Source organism: Mustelus asterias, chromosome 1 (genome assembly GCF_964213995.1).
Source record: "Mustelus asterias chromosome 1, sMusAst1.hap1.1, whole genome shotgun sequence".
Taxonomy (NCBI): Eukaryota; Metazoa; Chordata; class Chondrichthyes; order Carcharhiniformes; family Triakidae; genus Mustelus; species Mustelus asterias.
The window spans coordinates 20,250,461-20,269,299 of record NC_135801.1 but is presented as its reverse complement, the minus strand read 5'-3'; the positions used below and the strand labels follow the sequence as shown (position 1 = coordinate 20,269,299).

Genomic DNA, 18,839 nt, shown 5'->3' with positions numbered 1-18,839 from the left:
CTTCACTGTCATTGGGTCAAAGTCCCAGAACTCCCTCTCTAACAGCGCTGTGGGTGCACTTGCACCCTATGGATGGCAGCGCTTCAAGAAGGCAGCTCACCACCATCTTCTAGAGGACAATTAGGGATGGGTAATAAATGCTGGCCCAGCCACGGAAGCTCTCATCCCTTGAATGAATTTTTAAAAATAGGATGGGAGACTAAAGGCTTGGTCCAAAAGATTGGTTTTAAGATTTATGAACTCATTATTGTGCAACCAACACTTTGTTTCTATACATTGTGTCTACTTGAACCTTTCTGACATGAAACAGGTTAAAGATTAACTTGCCCAAGAGCTTTGGTTACAACAAGGTGGATGAGAACACATCGGCTATATTGTATTATTCCTCAGTTGTGAATGACCTCACTTTAATGGTGATTGAGCATTTTTACTTCAGTTTCATTTACCTAATTTTAATGCAAGTTTGTGAGGATTCTTACCTTGCTGTTTGGTCAGGTTTGTGCCTGCGTAAAGTTTCCATGGTGACAGGCCCATTACGTATGCAACTTTCCCTGACTAAATCCTACCTCACTGATTTAGACATATTACTTTGGTCGCAGTAAATGCAAATGTGCTGTTCTGTTTTTTTTTCTGTTTATTGATCCACTTGCACAATCTTGAAAGCTCTTAATGACAACAATTGTTCCAAATCGTGAAACAAATCTGTGGAGCCAGGAGCAACTGGAGGGGTCACAGTAGGAAGTACTGGATGTTATTAATTTTGTAAACCCATTTTGTTTCACCCCACTGCCATCGCTTTGGTGCTGGAAATAAGAATAAATGCAGTCAACCTTAATAGTTGTAGCTTTTAATTTCACAGCCGTACTGTGTAATGAATGAGTTAATCCTCAGACAGTCACCAGAAATTTATTTACATTTGATGCGATATTGTAAAGGATGCGAAGTGCTAAAAGCAATTACAAAGCCAAGAGACCCTTCCACCCATTGTGGCATCACTGGTCACTTTGCTAGAGCAATTCAGCACAAATCTTTTGATTTGATTTATTATTGTCACGTATTGGGATACAGTGAAAAGTATTGTTTCTTGTGCGCTACACAGACAAAGCATACCGTTCATAGAGAAGGAAAGGGGAGAGCTCAGAATGTAGTGTTACAGTTATAGCTAGGATGTAGAGAAAAATCAACTTAGTGCGAGGTAGGTCCATTCAAAAATCTGACGGCAGCAGGGAAGAAGCTGTTCTTGAGTTAGTTGGTACGTGACCTCAGACTTTTGTATCTTTTTCCCAACGGAAGAAGGTGGAAGAGAGAATGTCTGGGGTGCGTGGGTCCTTAATTATGCTGTCTGCTTTTCCGAGACAATGGAAAGTGCAGAGTCAATGGATGGGAGGCTGGTTTGCGTGATGGATCACTACCCTGATCTGGCCGATAACCCTGTGCTTCAAAAGTTGACGTATTTTTGCAAAGAACAACCAGTTCATCATTCATTTTGCATCACCATAAAATTGTCAAATTGACAATTTGCTAAATGGGAAACATCAAAATTGTAATGACAAGAAGTATTTGGTAATGTAATTATTTGATGTTGTCTATATTCCCAGTACTGTAGCCTGGAGTAAAACTATTCCAATCTAGTACCTGTTTTAATAACCATTTGTTTATCTAGCCTAAATTATAATTAAGCAGAAGTGACAGCAGTGTGGAACAATATTTACTTTGCAGGAATAAGATTAAAATGAATGAGGGATTATAAATAGAACAATTGAAGAAGCTAATTTTAAAAATGTAGTCACGATTCGTCATTAAAGTTCCAGAATTTCTGGAGATAGTTTGGACTCGTGTCAAAACCATGGACTGGTCGCTCGTACAGGATTCTACAAGATAAAGAGCCGGTCATTTCAAACTGAGGTGCGTAGAAATTTCTTCTCGCAGAGGGCGTGAATTTCTGGAATTCTCTGCCTCAAAGGATAGTGGAGGTTGGATCATTAGAAGATTTTTGATTTTATTTTTGATTTGATTTACTATTGTCACATGTATTAGCATACAGTGAAAAGTATTGTTTCTTGCGCACTATACAGACAAAGCATACCATTCATAGAAAAGGAAATGAGAGCGTGCAGAATGTAGTGTTATAGTCATAGCTAGGGTGTAGAGAAAGATCAACTTCGTGCAATGTCGGTCCATTCAAAAATCTGATGGCAGCAGAGAAGAAGCTGTTCTTGAGTCGGTTGGTACATGTCCTCAAACTTTTGTATCTTTTTCCCAAAGGAAGAAGGTGGAAGAGAGAATGTCCGGGGTGCGTGGGGCCCTTAATTATGCTGGCTGCTTTGCTGAGGCAGCGGGAAGTGTCGACAAAGTCAATGGATGGGAGGCTGGGTTGCGTGATTTAAAGTATTTAAATGGTATTTAGTGGATAAATCACTAAACCCGAGAACAAGAATAAAAACTCGACAGTAGGCATTTGGCCCTCATGCAGTCATTCGGGTCCATAGATGTGCAAGAGCATGAATATGCATGTGTGGGGGACACAACCGTCAGAAATTAGGGGACTTGGAGTCAAATATAAAATAGAATACATGGCTAAATGTCCTTTGATTGTCTTTGAGGCAAAGATTTGAAATGCTGCAGCTGATTTAGATTAGCTGGCTTGGATGCGGTCAGCTGTAGTAGATGTCGCAGTTGGTTCTTCGGTAGAGTTGGCTTCTCAAACTCTTAATCCAAAAGAGGGAGAGAGAGCAGCCACTGACCTGTTTGCTCTGTTGTGTCACTTGCAATCTCTTTCTTAGACAGTTGTGAGTTTCGATGGGCGTTTGGATTATTGGAACTGTCCTTCTCTTCGGAATGATTTGTTGGTCTCTCAACTTCACCTTGGAACGTGGCCTTGCACTTTTAATCTTTGTCTCTGATCAAATTGCAAAATTTCCAGTCAGTTGGAAAGTCATATTTTCAAAAACCAAGGGCCATAGTCTTGCGACAAGCGGGTGGAAGAAGAGAGGGAGACTGGATGCGTGAAGTGGGATGGGCATGGGGCCCAGCATTCCCTGAAGGATTGGGGGTGGCAGTGGCATCAAGCACACATTGGGAAGGAGCAGAGATGCTTGAGGAGCTGCCAGTAAATGGATCAGTGAAACCTGAGAACTTCACTCTGTCAAAGATCATTTCCACTGATTGACAAATAGAGATAGTAAGAAGTCTCACAACACCTGGTTAAAAGTCCAACAGGTTTATTTGGAATCACAAGCTTTCGGAGCGTTGCTCCTTCATTGTGTGAGTGGAGAGTGGAGGGTTCACAAACACGGCATATATAGACAAAGACACAATTGCAAGATAATGGTTGGAATGCGAGTCTTTACAAGCAATCAAGTCTTTACAGACAGTGCGAGTGGAGAGAGGGATAATCACAGGTTAAAGAGGTGTGAATTGTCTCAAGTCAGGACGGTTAGTAGGATTTTGCAAGCCCAGGCCAAATAGTGGGGGTTACATGTAGTGTGACATGAAGCAGTTAAAGGGCCATAGAAATAGAGAAATACATACAAACATGTACAGGCATGCAAATAGAAAAGAAGGGGATGGAGACTGAAGATTCTCACTGAAAGGACCAATGGGCGGGGGAAGAAGGAAGACTTTGTCACTGAGAGCCTTTGGGACATGAGGTGCTTCATGAGGCAAAAACTACAACATAATTTAAAAGAGAATTTGTGTATCTGTGAATTTGAAGACGAGGGAAAAAATAAAATCAAATGAAAGAGGAAAAGACTCAGTGGAAGAAAATGAAGCAACAAAATCCTTTTAAGCGAGAGACAAACAGATTGGGACTCAGCATAAAAAAGCAAAGCTCCAAACTTCAGTCATGTCTTAAAGATGCTCAAGTTCAAGAGTTAGCCACATCTTGCAATGTCCTTTTAAGACGATAAAGGTTTACACATTCTGATTAGCTGGATGTAGCTAATTAATTTTTGCATATTTAAGGCAATCAGCAACAGAAGCAATCGTGACATGAGGAAATTCTTTGTCAAGCAGCAAGTGGTTAGGATCTGGAATACATTGCCCAGGAGTGTGGTGGTGGTGGCAGGGTCAATTGAGGCCCTCGAGGGAATTGAATTGATATCTGAAAATGGAAAAAAATGGCTGGATGTGGAGAGAAGGCCAGGGAGTGGCATGAGGTGAATCGCTCCTTTACAGGGCTGTGATGACATGATGGGCTGAATGGCCTCATTTTGTGCTGTAGATATTCAATGATTTAATGGTTCATTGAACTTTCCTTGTACCAGCTTGAGCTAGAGCCTGCCAAAATTGAAGAGCAAAGTCTCATTAAATTCCTATGCATTTTAGCAGGTAACCCATTCTCATAATGTGGCCAACGGGTACTATCAGCCTGTAAATCCTTCCAATATGCCTGACGGTAGGTGAAAAGAGCAGGAAAGTTTCTGGTGAGACATACTGCAGAAGGCAGTGGCAAACTACCACAGTACTTTGCGAAGCATAATCACCGGACTAATCCATGGAGGTTCATGGTCGCTAATGCTCTCTTAATGCATGTTACCTTGAAGGAAGAGGAATCCTTCACAAGACCCTCACAAAAGAACTGTTCAGAGTGTGTCATCTTATTGTGATTATTCACAGAGACAAGAAAGAACTGAGAGTCTGAATAAATGAAACCTGGCAATTACTTTCTTGAGATCTGGCTGAGTTAAATATTTTTTTTTAGTTTTTATTTGTTCATTCATAGGATGTGAGCATTGCTGCCAAGGCCAACCTTTATTGCTCATGCCCTTGAGAAGGGGTATGTGACCTAAGTCACTAGAGTTCAGTTTGATCAGTTATTAATGTCATTTGGAGTGGGATTTATTGGGATATTTTCAAACAGAGGTTGTCTAAATGGATACACTATGTGTTTATTGGAGACATGAGGACGTTTGGATTTGTCTGTTAAATACCAATGTTCTCACGTCACATCAGCACCCTCCTCACCCCCACGTGCTGTAAAACTGATGTGAATATCGGCCGGGGCATTGAGTTTAAAAATTGGCAAGTCATGTGGCAGCTTTATAGAACCTTAGTTAGGGCACACATGGAATATAGTGTTCAATTCTGGTTGCCCCACTACCAGAAGAATGTGGAAGCTTTGGAGAGGGTACAGAAAAAGTTTATCAGGATGTTGCGTGGCATGGAGTGCATTAGCTATGAGGAGAGGTTGGAGAAACTTGGTTTGTTCTCACTGGAACAACTGAAGTTGAGGGGCAACCTGATAGAAGTCTACAAGATTATGAGAGGCATGGACAGAGTGGATCGTCAGAAGCTTTTTCCCAGGGTGGAAGAGTCAATTACTAAGGGGCATAGGTTTAAGGTGCGAGGGGCAAGGTTTAAAGGAGATGAACGAAGCAAGTTTTTTACACAGAGGGTGGTGGATGCCTGGAACTCGCTGCTGGGGGAGGTAGTGAAAGCGGATACGATAGTGACTTTTAAGGGGCGTCTTGACAAATAAATGAATAGGATGGGAATAGAGGGATATGGTCCCCAGAAGGGTAGAGGGCTTTAGTTCAGTCGGACAGCATGGTCGGTGCAGGCTTGGAGGGCCGAAGGGCCTGTTCCTGTGCTGTAATTTTCTTTGTTCTTTGATGTTTGATCTTTCATGCCCACATTTCTCCACAAGTATGGCAATGATGTTGTGCTGGTGAATAAGCTTGAACATCAATGAATGCATCTTTCTCTCCGTGAATAAGATGAAATTGTTTAATAGTAGACTATGTATGCTGCTTTCTGCCTTTGGCTGTATGTTGTATTAACTGCAAAAACATTGGCCAGAATTCTCAGGCTGTTTTATACCCCGCTGCCGCTGCCAGCAAGGGTGGAGAATTTGGCGCTCAGCCAAATCTCCATTCACTGTAGTGGCTGGCTCCGGCCATTCATGCCGGTGGGATTCTCCAGTCCCGCTGGTAGTGCACCCCCTTGTGCTGGTTTTGCGGCAGTGTAGGGTGATATCAAGGGAAATCCCATTAACAGCGGCAAGACCAGAGAATCCCGCGCCAGTGAGCAGCTCACCACCTCCCCGCCGCCGAGAAACCATTGCTGGGAGGCAGGAGAATCCCCCCCCTCCCCCCCCATTGTTTCTTCAAAAGATATAGGGCATACAGTGAAGCAAATTAAAAGTTCAAGGTTTATTTATTAGTGTCACAAGTAGGCTTACATTAACACTGCAATGAAGCTACTGTGAAAATCCCCTAGTCGTCACAATCCGGCCCCTGTTTAGGTACACTGAGGAAGAATTTAGCATGGCTAATGCATCTAACCAGTGCGTCTTTCAGACTGTGGGAGGAAACCGGAGCACCCGGAGGAAACCCACGCAGATACGAGGAGAATGTGCAAACTCCGCACAGACAGTCACCCAAGTCGGAATTGAACCCGGGTCCCTGGCTCTGTGAGGCAGCAATGCTAACCATTGTGTCATCTTAGCTTAATCATAAGGAGTGTTTGAAAGATGTTGGAAGACTCCAGTTTATCTTTCAAAGTTGTGCTTGAACAGCAGAAAGTTACAAAAATTTGAAAAAGTTTGTGTTTGTCTCTAGTGAAGAGCATTGACAATTAATTGAACAGCACTGATGAACTACTGTACAACAGCAGCATAAACGTTTCTGTGCGGGGTTCACTGTACAAGGAAGTCAGGTTTTATAGCCCAAACTGACCTCTGATAGTAACTTGAGGCTCCTTTCTCGATCTTGCTTCAGCGCTTTGTATGCCCCTGACTTCAAATTCAGACTTACTTTACACTAACGGAACTGGCAATATGAAGCGAAATCGATCCACCATAGCGGCAATGTAAAGCTAAAGTCACATTGCCATGACGTTGATGGTATGGAAGCACTTTTAAATAGGAAGAGAGTAGAGCTCCACTCCCAAACCCCTGCAAAATAAAATAAAAATCTGTGTTTTCTTCCTTAAATCATCATGATGCAGTCAAATATTAATGATAAAGTCAGGGAATTTAATGAATCAGAGATTATGAGGAATGGTTTAATTTATCTGTGGCAAGACATTTTGTGCCTCAGAGGTTCCAGCTTCTAGGTTTGTGCTGCAAGATATTATCTTCATGTGAAAGCATCTGACTTGCATGCCAATTATGTTGATTTATCCTGCAGATAAAGTTCTGAAAGGGACGTGGTGGCATGGTGCTCGGGCACTAGTCTTAGCCTCTGGGGCCTGTGTTCCATCAAACCCTGTGACTGTTCAGAGTTTGGACAGTTTTGATCCAGCTGGGAATACAGAACAAAATTGTCTTAAATCAGGTAGCACTTGTCACTAAATTGATAATCCTGGGATGATCAAGAGAATAGTTGCCTGGAAAGCTTTTTATAGGATAGAAACCCTGCAGTACAGAAGGAGGCCATTCGGCCCATCGAGTCTGCATCGACAACAATCCCACCTAAGCCCTATCCCTGTAACCCCACATATTTACCCTGCTAATCCCTCAGACCATTCCGGGACACTAGGGCAATTTAGCATGGCCAATGCACCTAACCTACACATCTTTGGACTGTGGGTGGAAACCGGAGCACCCAGAGGAAACCCACGCAGACACAGGGAGAATGTGCAGACTCCAAACAGACAGTGACCCAAGCCGGGAATCAAACCCAGATCCCTGGAGCTGTGAGGCAGCAGTGCTTGCCACTGCACCGCCCTAACCACTGTGCCACCATGCCACCCTTTATTAGGTGCCAAGATGTAGCATATCATGTGTAGAATTTAAGCTATGTTTCACTGTTCATTTCCATTTATTTTAGATTTTATTGAAGATTAGAATTAAAACTAATTTAAATCCAAATTCTATGATTGATTTAATTGTAGAATTCTGAAACGTGAATACTTATTCTATCAAAAGCACCCTATTATTTTATTCTTCTTGGAAGAATCTATTATTCCTTGTGTGAAGAATCTATTATTCTTTCTGCAAAGAATCTATTATTCCTTGTACGCCATTGTGAAACCATTAACATATATCATATGCAGTGCAGTAAACCGCTGGACACGATGTTGAGGGAATATGAGAATGGTGAGGGAACTGTTTTTTTTGTATAAATTTCTTCTATTGCATTTAGATTTTCATTTGGTAGCGATGTATTAACTTGCATTTATAATTGTGCTTTAATATCCTGAATCCCAAAGCGTACTGGAAAATATTGCTGTAATAAGACATGTTGGCAAAGATTTTTGTGTTGCAGATGTTAGAGGAATTTAGTTATCAAGCTATCAGAATTAATTTTGTTCCAGCAAAACGCAGGTCTGGCACTTTATTGATATCCAATATTCTACCTAAAATCTGACCAATGGATCATCTCTTACTCTTCAATATATAATATTTTCCAATGACTGTCACCCGTCGAAACTTTTCACTTTCCTTTTTGTGGAGAGCCCTGTCTAAACATGTTTGATGTGTGACAGAAATAGCACGCAAATAAAATAACAGGTTGGACTTGTCTAAGGAGAGTGGGAACTTATGAGAACAGAGAGGTAGTAAAAAGCAAATGTGACTAGCAGACTCCAGTTTATCAAATACAAAGGAACTATTATGTATAAAACATTTGTTAAGAATCCTCTATGGATCAGTAACATTCCAACATCAGATTGTTTGTTTGCAGAATTACAAAAGCAATTTTTAACTCTTCACCATAAAAGCAAAGCTACAAATGATAAATTGAACAATTATCCACTCTGAATAAGTGATGCATTTTCTGCTGGCAATATAGATTTAACACAAGTGAAGAAGAAAATTCTATTTAGACTCTATTCTGACTGGAAAAATTTATGCACCCAAATCTCGAGGTGAGTTAGCAACACGGGAACAGGAGCTGGCCATTCATCCCCTCTGCTATTGCATTAGATCACAGCTGATCAATACCTCAACTCCAGAATTCTTGTTAATGGTCCCCAACAAAAACCTAATTGATCTCAGCCTTAGTTCTGATTGTTGCAGTGTCCACAGTATGAGAACCCAGTGTGTCGGCGCAGCCTTCCACTAATCAGAGGGTCAGAATGTCAAACCTGAAGCTAACATAGAAGATAAAGTAAAGTTTATTCATTAGTCACAAGTAAGGCATTAACACTGCAATGAAGTTACTGTGAAATTCCCATAGTCGCCACAGTCTGGTGCCAGTTCGGGTCGATGCACCTAACCAGCACAAGATAGGAGCAGGAAGAGGCCATTTGGCCCTTCTAGCCTGTTCCTCCATTCATCACAATCATGGCTGGTCGTCCAACTCAATAGCCTAATCCTGCTTTCTCCCCATAACCTGGATCCCATTCATCCCAAGTGGAATTTCACAGGAACTTCATTGCAGTGTTAATGTAAGCCTTACTTGTGACTAATAAATAAACTTTAAGTGCTATATTTAGCTGCCTTTTGAATACATTCAATGTTTTAGCATCAACAGCTTCCTGTGGTAATGAATTCCACAGGCTCCCCACTCTTTGGGTGAAAAAATGTCTCCTCATCTCTGTCCTAAATGATCTACCCTGAATTCTCAGACTATGACTCCTCATTCTGGACTTCCCCACCATCGGGAACACCCTCCCTGCATCTACCCTGTTTAGTCCTGTTAGAATTTTATAAATCTCTGAGATCCCCCAAACTAAGGTCATGATTTACTGGGTAGCAGGGATCCTGTTCTCGTATATGCTTCAAGATATTTGGACAGCTTACGGTGGGCACCTTGAAGCACTGGAGAAGTACCACCAGCAGTTCCTTTGCTCGATCCTTCAAATCAGGTGGTTAGAAAAGCGGTTCAAAAGTGGTTTCCTCTTCCTAAGACAATGTGCCCAGCACAGAGGCGCTGATATCTCAAAATCAGCTTCACTGGGCAGAACATAACACCAGACTCCTGAAGCTAATTGTTCAACTTGAAAAGTGAACACATTAGGAGACTCCTAGGAGATCAACATCAGGGTCAGTGTCCCTGAAGAAGTCAAACGTGTGATTTGACTCATGGGATTCCCTGGCTTCTGATCAACCAAAATGGCAACGGGTTCTTTTAGGAAGGCAGCAAACTGATCGAGAGATTTCATTAGGAACACACACAGATGAAACGAGGCATCAGAGCGCATGCAAAAACTTCCAAACAACTCGTCTATCTGACCTTTCCAGCACCATGTTCCCCGCATGCGGCAGAGTCATCAGATCATGCCCTGGACCTATCAGCCATCTTTGAACCTCAAATGAATCATAGTCGAAGCAAGTCGGTCTCCATCCTGAGGGGCTGCCGAAGAAACAGGAGGAACTTGTATGATTAGATATCTATTAGTTCATCTGCTGAGCTGGGTGAACGATTATGCATTATATCTTTGGCTAACAATCTTTTCAACATGAGTTTGGCTCTAATTATCAAATTAACTGGCTCTGTGTTGCCATTCCGTGAGGAGGCTGTTAGGGATGAAACTATATAGTGAGCATGCAGCCATCAGTCACATTAAGGCTCCAGGACAGTTTTATCAAATGGGTAGGAAGCTGTTGAAAAGCTTTGATCCATTATTGAACCAGGGTTTTCAATCTTCCTCGGGAGAAATCGAAAATTGTAGGATCTGGATGTTGATTTGTCTGTTTATTGTATTCTGTCTGGGGTCGATCCCCAACTCCAGTCTCGCACTTGAGATTCTTCATCGACTTACCATGCAAGAGGTCCTTCCTCTCAAGGATTTTATCTTCAGCCAGAATAAGATTTTACCTTTCCCAATGATCAAAGGGAAAGAGTCCCACCTTGATAAAAGAGAAGGGTGGTGGCATTTAGTCCTGTTGAATGCAGATACTCTTGCTAGATGTCATTCAGATATGTAGAATCAGCATTCTGGCCTCTGCTATTTGGTGCTGCCTGGACTGGGGTTTAAGCTTCAGTGGAAATTCTGTTACTGAGTCAACGGCCACTCCATCTGAATGCAGGTTCCCTGCTGAACGCCAATGTGGTATATGGAGATCAGATTCTCATTTTCATTTGCTAGGGCTATCTGGAGAGGTGGGGGGGAGGGGAGGGGGAGGGGGATGGGGGGGGGAGAGCAAGGGCGAGTCACTCCAGTCTTATGCATTTGAAGACATTCTTGCCCCCCCCCCCGCCCCACTCAAAAATCTAACTTACATGGGATTTATGTTTCACATAGTTGGTGATACTGCAAAAGCTGTCTGCATCTGGTTTGTTTACAAGCAATTTAAATTAAGCACTGAAGTGCTTTCAGATATTTCATTGAATATAAGGTGCCATATAAATGCAAGGTGTTTTTAACTTTACTAGTTTCTAACTGAGGAGGTGGTGGCGCAGTGATATTGTCACTGGACCTGTAATTCAGAGACCCAGCGTAATACTCTGGGAACACCGGGTTCAAATTCCGCCAATTTGAATTTAATAAAAATCTGGAATTATGATGACTACAAAACCATTGTCGTAAAAACCTACTTGGTTCATTGATGTCTTTCAGGGAAGGAAATTTGCCAGCCTTACCTGGTCTGGCCTATATGTGACTCCAGATCCACAGCAATGTGTCAAGAACAGAAGGTTGGTTAGGGCAAGTTTAGGGCCAGTTATAGATGGCAGAGGGAAGTTATGTGTGGAACCGGAGGAGATTGGTGAAGCATTGAACCAATATTTCTCTTCGGTGTTCACGCAAGGGGACATGAATATAGCTGAGGAGGACACTGGGTTGCAAGGGAGTAGAATAGACAGTATTACAGTTGATAAGGAGGATGTGCAGGATATTCTGGAGGGTCTGAAAATAGATAAATCCCCTGGTCCGGATGGGATTTATCCAAGGATTCTCTGGGAGGCAAGAGAAGTGATTGCAGAGCCTCTGGCTCTGATCTTCAGGTCGTCGTTGGCCTCTGGTATAGTACCAGAAGATTGGAGGTTAGCGAATGTTGTCCCATTGTTTAAGAAGGGGAACAGAGACTTCCCCGGGAATTATAGACCGGTGAGTCTCACTTCTGTTGTCGGCAAGATGTTGGAAAAAATTATAAGGGATAGGATTTATAGTTATTTGGAGAGTAATGAATTGATAGGTGATAGTCAGCATGGTTTTGTGGCAGGTAGGTCGTGCCTTACTAACCTTATTGAGTTTTTTGAGAAAGTGACCAAGGAGGTGGATGGGGGCAAGGCAGTGGACGTGGTATATATGGATTTTAGTAAGGCGTTTGATAAGGTTCACCATGGTAGGCTTCTGCAGAAAATGCAGATGTATGGGATTGGGGGTGATCTAGGAAATTGGATCAGGAATTGGCTAGCGGATAGGAAACAGAGGGTGGTGGTTGATAGTAAATATTCATCATGGAGTGCGGTTACAAGTGGTGTACCTCAGGGATCTGTTTTGGGGCCACTGCTGTTTGTAATATTTATTAATGATCTGGATGAGGGTATAGTTGGGTGGATTAGCAAATTTGCTGATGACACCAAAGTCGGTGGTGTGGTAGACAGTGAGGAAGGGTGTCGTAGTTTGCAGGAAGACTTAGACAGGTTGCAAAGTTGGGCCGAGAGGTGGCGGATGGAGTTTAATGCGGAGAAGTGTGAGGTAATTCACTTTGGTAGGAATAACAGATGTGTTGAGTATAGGGCTAACGGGAGGACTTTGAATAGTGTGGAGGAGCAGAGGGATCTAGGTGTATGTGTGCATAGATCCCTGAAAGTTGGGAATCAAGTAGATAAGGTTGTTAAGAAGGCATATGGTGTCTTGGCGTTTATTGGTAGGGGGATTGAATTTAGGAGTCGTAGCGTTATGTTGCAACTGTACACAACTCTGGTGCGGCCGCACTTGGAGTACTGTGTGCAGTTCTGGTCCCCACATTACAGGAAGGATGTGGAGGCTTTGGAGAGGGTGCAGAGGAGGTTTACCAGGATGTTGCCTGGTATGGAGGGGAGATCCTATGAGGAGAGGCTGAGGGATTTGGGATTGTTTTCGCTGGAAAGGCGGCGGCTAAGAGGGGATCTTATTGAAACATATAAGATGACTAGAGGTTTAGATAGGGTGGATAGTGATAGCCTTTTTCCTCTGATGGAGAAATCCAGCACGAGGGGGCATGGCTTTAAATTGAGGGGGGGTAGTTATAGAACCGATGTCAGGGGTAGGTTCTTTACCCAGAGGGTGGTGAGGGATTGGAATGCCCTGCCAGCATCAGTAGTAAATGCGCCTAGTTTGGGGGCGTTTAAGAGATCCGTAGATAGGTTCATGGACGAAAAGAAATTGGTTTAGGTTGGAGGGTCACAGTTTTTTTTTTTAACTGGTCGGTGCAACATCGTGGGCCGAAGGGCCTGTTCTGCGCTGTAATGTTCTATGTTCTATGTTCTATGTTCTTAAATGCCCTCTGAAATCACAAGCAACTAACAGGATACTCAGTTCAAGGGCAATTGAGGATGGGTAATAAATGCTGGCCCAGCCAGCGATGCTGACATCCCATGAATTAATAGAAAAAAACACAAGGGTTTATAAAAGAGTCGTCTTAAAACGCTGAGTATTTTCATAGAATCGCTGCCATGGAGAAGGAGGCCATTTTGGTCATTAAGCCTGCACTAACAATCTCACCCAAGCCCTACCTCCCCCTTAACCACATGTATTTACCCTGCTAATCTCCCTGACATTAAGGGATAACTTAGCATGGCCAATCCACCTACATCTTTGGACTGTGGGAGGAAACTGGAGCACCTGGAAAGCCCATGTAGAAATAGGGAGAAGGTGCAAATTCCACAGTGACCCGAGGCTGGAATCGAACCCAGGCCCGGGCACTGTGAGGCAGCAGTGCTAACCACTGTGCCACCGGGCCACCCATTTTGATGAATAAATGTGATCAAACTAAGGAAGAAGGTCCCTTTGAAAGAAAAACTGAAAGTCCACTGACAAGTCAAAAAGCCATTGTGATTCTGAACAGCACCCAAGACTTTAACAAGTTGTAACAGTGTTTTATAACATGCCAACAGGCTGTAGTAACAGAGCTTTTGAAGACAGTAAATGGTTCAATCTTCTGACAGAGCTTGTATGTAACTATCTTGCCAGCGTTCTCTTAAAATGGTTGAACTGGAACCTTCACAGCAGTCTGCTGTCATAATGGCACTACAGCTGTATGAACATTGAGATAGATCTAAAGCATTGTCCTAACTGCTCATTATAACTGAAGGGTGTCTATCTTTTAGTTTTTCAAAAAGACTTATTAACATGGTATAAAGGTTGCAGCTAAGTACCAGCTGTAGCCAAAAACTCAAGACAACAGCATCTTTTCCATGATCTGTTGAAAGATTAAAGTTTAAGTGCATTCATTCCTAGAAATCCTAATTACTGGAGCAACAGACATGTTGCAGTTCGTGGTTTTCTGATCAAGCCTTTTGTTTTCCCTTCCACGCACTGGTGACCAGAAGCGTTACCATACACAAACCCTTCAAATAATAAGTTCATAAGATATAGGAGCAGAATTAGGCCATTCGGCCGATTGAGTCCAATCCACCATTCGATCATGGCTGATATGCTCCTCATCCCCATTTTCCTGCCTTCTCTCCATAACTCTTCAACCCATTACCAATTAAAAATCTGTCTAACTCCTCAAATTTACTCACTGTCCCAGCATCCACTGCACTTTGGGGTCGCGAATTCCACAGATTCACAATCCTTTGGGAGAAGTAGTTTCTCCTCAACTCTGTTTTAAATTTGCTACCCCTTATCTTAAGACTATGACCTCATGTCCTAGAATGCCCCACAAGAGGAAGCATCTGCTCCATGTCTACTTTATCCGTACCTTTTATCAGCTTGTATACCTCAATTTGATCTCCCCTCAATCTTTGAATTCCAGCGAGTATAGGCCTAAACTGTTCAATCTCTCTTCATATGACAAACCCCTCATCTCTGGAATCAATCTAGTGAACCTCCTCTGAACTGCCTCCAATGCCACTGCATCTTTCCTCAAATTAGGGGACCAAAACCGTGAATAATACTCCAGGTGCGGCCTCACCAATGCCTTGTATATTTGCAACAATACTTCCTTACCTTTTATAATCTGTTCCTTGAGCTATAAATGCTAACATTCCATTTGCTTTCTTTATTATCTGTTGTACCTGCATGCTAGTTTTCGGTGACTCATGAACGAGGACACCCAGATCCGCTGCACTGGAGCACCCCGAAGTCTCTCCCCATTTAGATGATAAGGTGCCTTCCTGTTTTTCCGACCAAAATGCATGACCTCACACTTATCCAAGCATGGGAGAAACACTCAGAAAGCAAAGTTTACAACAGCCATCTTCCTGAACTGCAAAAGCGAAAATATGCAGCTGCTGAAAGAACAAAATAAGAACAGAAAATGCCGGAAACACTCAGGTCAGGTAACACCTGTGGAGAGAGGAGCTGAATTATATTTTCAGGTTCTAGACTTTGTGGCAGATCCTTTTGTACCATTTGCCTGAAAACAGCATACCCTGCAGGGCTTTGACGAAGGGTCATCCTGATTCGAAACATTGGTGCTATTCTCTCTCCATAGATGCTGTCAGACCTGTTGAGATTTTCCAACATTTCCGCTTTTCTTGTGTGAGGCGTTTGCTATTGGCCACTTCTGACTCTACAATTGCCCTGCACATCAATAACAGAACTATAGGCCGGGATTTTCCAGCCCTATCGTGACGGCGGGAGATTTGGCAGTCCAACGAAAGTCCATTGACTTTCGGCGGGACTGAATGATCTCGGCAGTGAACGGGGCTGTAAAATCTTGCCAGTTGCATTTCAGGCTGTTTTTATTTCTAAACTGTAATTTTTAATTATTTCCTTGCGTGTGACTATTTGCTTTGCTAAAATTTTCAGCCAAAATATTAATGAGTTAAAACATCCGCACAGCCAAGGGGGGTTCAAACAGATATTTGTAGTTATTCTAAATTAAAAGGGAGTGTTTGGTTCTCGTGATGGTGGAACAGAGAAGTTGGGGGTTAGAGGTTTATAAAAGATGCTCATTTTGTTGGTGCCATATTCTGGAAACCCTTGAGCAAGTAGCCAAAGAGTAACTGTGACAGCAAAAAAAAAAGTTGATGTCAAATCTGTTCAGAACTTAACCTCATTCAAGCTGTTATCCTGTCTAAATCTTAGGTTACGTGACTTGTATGAGTATAAAGTTGCAGCACTGAAAGATTCAATCCTACAGGCCTGTGCAATGAGGATGATGCCCAACTGGGGTGACACGGCGGCACAGTAGTTAGCACTTGTGTCTCACCCCCCCCCCCCACTCGTCCTCATGTTTGCAATCAATTTCTCCCCTTTCCCCTGCTGCTAATAGTGGGTATATTTTCACTCAGTCCATGAGTTTAAAGCTATCAGCATTTGAGTGGCACAGTGGTTAGCACTCAGAGTGCTAGAGACCAGGTTCGATTCCCGGCTTGGGTCACTGTGTGGAGTCACATGTTCTCCCTGTGTCTGCGAGGTGCTCCACCTCCTGGTGCTTTCATTTCCTTCCACAGTGCAAAGATGTGTGGGTTAGGAGGATTGGCCCCTGCTGAATTGCCCCTTAATGTCAGGGGATTAGCAGGGTAAATAAGTGGGGTTACAGGGATGGGGCTTGGGTGGGATTGTTGTTGGTGCAAGCTCAATGGGCCGAATGGCTTCCTTCTGCACTGTGGGGATTCTATCAGATGCCTCTTGAGGGTGAAAAAGATTCACTGTGCCCAGCTAGAACTTGTTATAAGAAAGTCTATGGTTTGCTGAGGCAGATTTATTAATTCAGAAAGGTCAGAGGAACAACTAGAAGACCTCTTGTGGATATTGAAGAAGATGATCCAGTGATGTCGGATAGCTTTACTTTGTATCGTATCATAAGCATGAGTTGCGTTGATTCAACCAAATCAGTCTCGCAGTTACTGTAAAAGAAAGCAACTGAAAAATGTTAGGGTTTATTTATTAGTCACAAGTAAGGCTTACATTTAACACTGCAACGAAGTTACTGTGAAATTCCCCTAGTCGCCACACTACAGCCCCTGCTCGGGTCAATGCACCTAACCAGCATGTCTTTCAGACTGTGGGAGGAAACCGGAGCACCCGGAAGAAACCCACGCAGACACAGGGAGAACGTGCAGACTCCACACAGGCAGTGACCCAAGCCGGGAATCGAACCCAGGTCCTTGGCGCTGTGAGGCAGCATTGCTAACCACTGTTGAGGTTTGCTTAGCCTTTTATGTTGAAGCTGCATTATGCAACATTTTGAAAAAAAACAGACTTAACTGGTCCAGATTACAGGGGGATGTTGCTGGGTTAAGCAAACATACAAATAGATACAAGTTAATGAGATTCAACCGGAATAAACTGCTCGTGGGTTCAGTGGAGTTAGTTGATCTCAAGAAGGTACCTATGGCTTACATGAATTTGTATGCACATAATTATAACCATCTCATTATGATTTGGCTAATGAGGAAAAAAGTGGAAGTGAGAGACAGGATGAGTAGCCAGTTGTTGACCGTCATCACAGCAGGAGATCCTTACAATTACAGTACAAAATGTTCTCAGTAACAGTTAACTTTGAACCTTGAGTGTGTCCTCATAATTAATAGATTGCTGCCCATTAAAATCTTTCCCAAACCTTTGTACAAATGTGCTGGTGCGCATTTTGTAATAGTCATGGATGGACCTTGATAAGGCCACGGGCAGAAGTGCTGGCAGAAATTTGAAAGCATTTATGAAATGGTGTGGAAATTTGACTTGTTTCATTCGTTAATAGACTTTCAAAGCTTTATTCATTTAAATATACTGTACATGCACGCAATTTAGTGAAATAAAATATGGGTAGCATGGTGGCACAGTGGTTGCACTGCTGCCTCACAGCACCAGGGACCCGGGTTCGAATCTCAGCTTGGGTCACTCTCTGTGCGGAGTCTGCACATTCTCCCCTTGTCTGCATGTGGGTTTTCCCTGGGTGCTCCAGTTTTCTCCCACAGTCCAAAATACATGCTGATACACTGGCCATGCTAAATTCTCCCTCGGTGTACCTCAACTGGCGCTGGAGTGTGGTGACTAGGGGATTTTCACAGTAACTCAATTGCCATGTTAATGCAAGCCTACTTGTGACAATAATAAATAAACTAAACTTTAAATAAATTTTACTAAAATCTTTAGTTTAAAAGATCCAATTTGTTCCAGAGAAGACAACTTTATCAACTTCTTTCTTTTTCTCAGTTACGCAAAATATTTTTACTGTTTTCCTTTCATAGAATCATAGAAATCATAGAAACCCTACAGTACAGAAAGAGGCCATTCAGCCCATCGAGTCTGCACCGACCACAGTCCCACCCAGGCCCTACCCCCATATCCCTACATATTTTACCCACTAATCTACACATCCCAGGACACTAATGGGCAATTTTTAGCATGGCCAATCAACCTAACCTGCACAACTTTGGACTGTGGGAGGAAACCGGAGCACCCGGAGGAAACCCACGCAGACACGAGGAGAATGTGCAAACTCCACACAGACAGTGACCCAAGCCGGGAATCGAACCCAGGTCCCTGGAGCTATGAAGCAGCAGTGCTAACCACTGTGCTACCGTGCCGCTTTCAGTTGCTCTTTGGCGTGGAAATGTGGCTGCTAAATACTTTAAATTCAATGCCTAAAGAATGGATTCTTTGGTGTTGTAATAATGGGAATTATGTGGTACAATGTCAAGAGACTAGCCAACGTAAGATTTTGTTGAACAGTTTCATTTGTATAAGATACGTAAAGACACTGGGCCGGATTCTCCGACTCGCCTGCAGCTGGGATTCTCCAGTCCCGCTGCAGTGAACGAAGTTTGGCTAAGTGCTAACTTCTCTGCTCTCGCTCGCAGCAGCAGCAGCAGGGCATGAAAGGCCAGAGAATTCCGACCATTGAC

At 43.0% G+C, this 18,839-nt stretch overlaps 1 protein-coding gene across 7 annotated transcripts in view; it reads left to right on the top strand.

The window, feature by feature from the left end:
* LOC144492104 (serine/threonine-protein phosphatase 2A 55 kDa regulatory subunit B gamma isoform) overlaps nucleotides 1-18,839 on the top strand; it is a 348,625-nt gene that overhangs the window by 148,824 nt on the left and 180,962 nt on the right. Inside the window, exon 1 of one of the 7 annotated variants that reach the window (XM_078210212.1) lies at nucleotides 15,209-15,318. The exons of the other annotated variants lie outside the window; for them this stretch is intronic. Within the exon in view, the coding sequence (XP_078066338.1) occupies nucleotides 15,267-15,318 (52 nt within the window). The 5' untranslated portion in view covers nucleotides 15,209-15,266. Of the gene's footprint in view, nucleotides 1-15,208; nucleotides 15,319-18,839 lie in introns of those variants that run through there. 7 annotated transcript variants of the gene reach the window in all.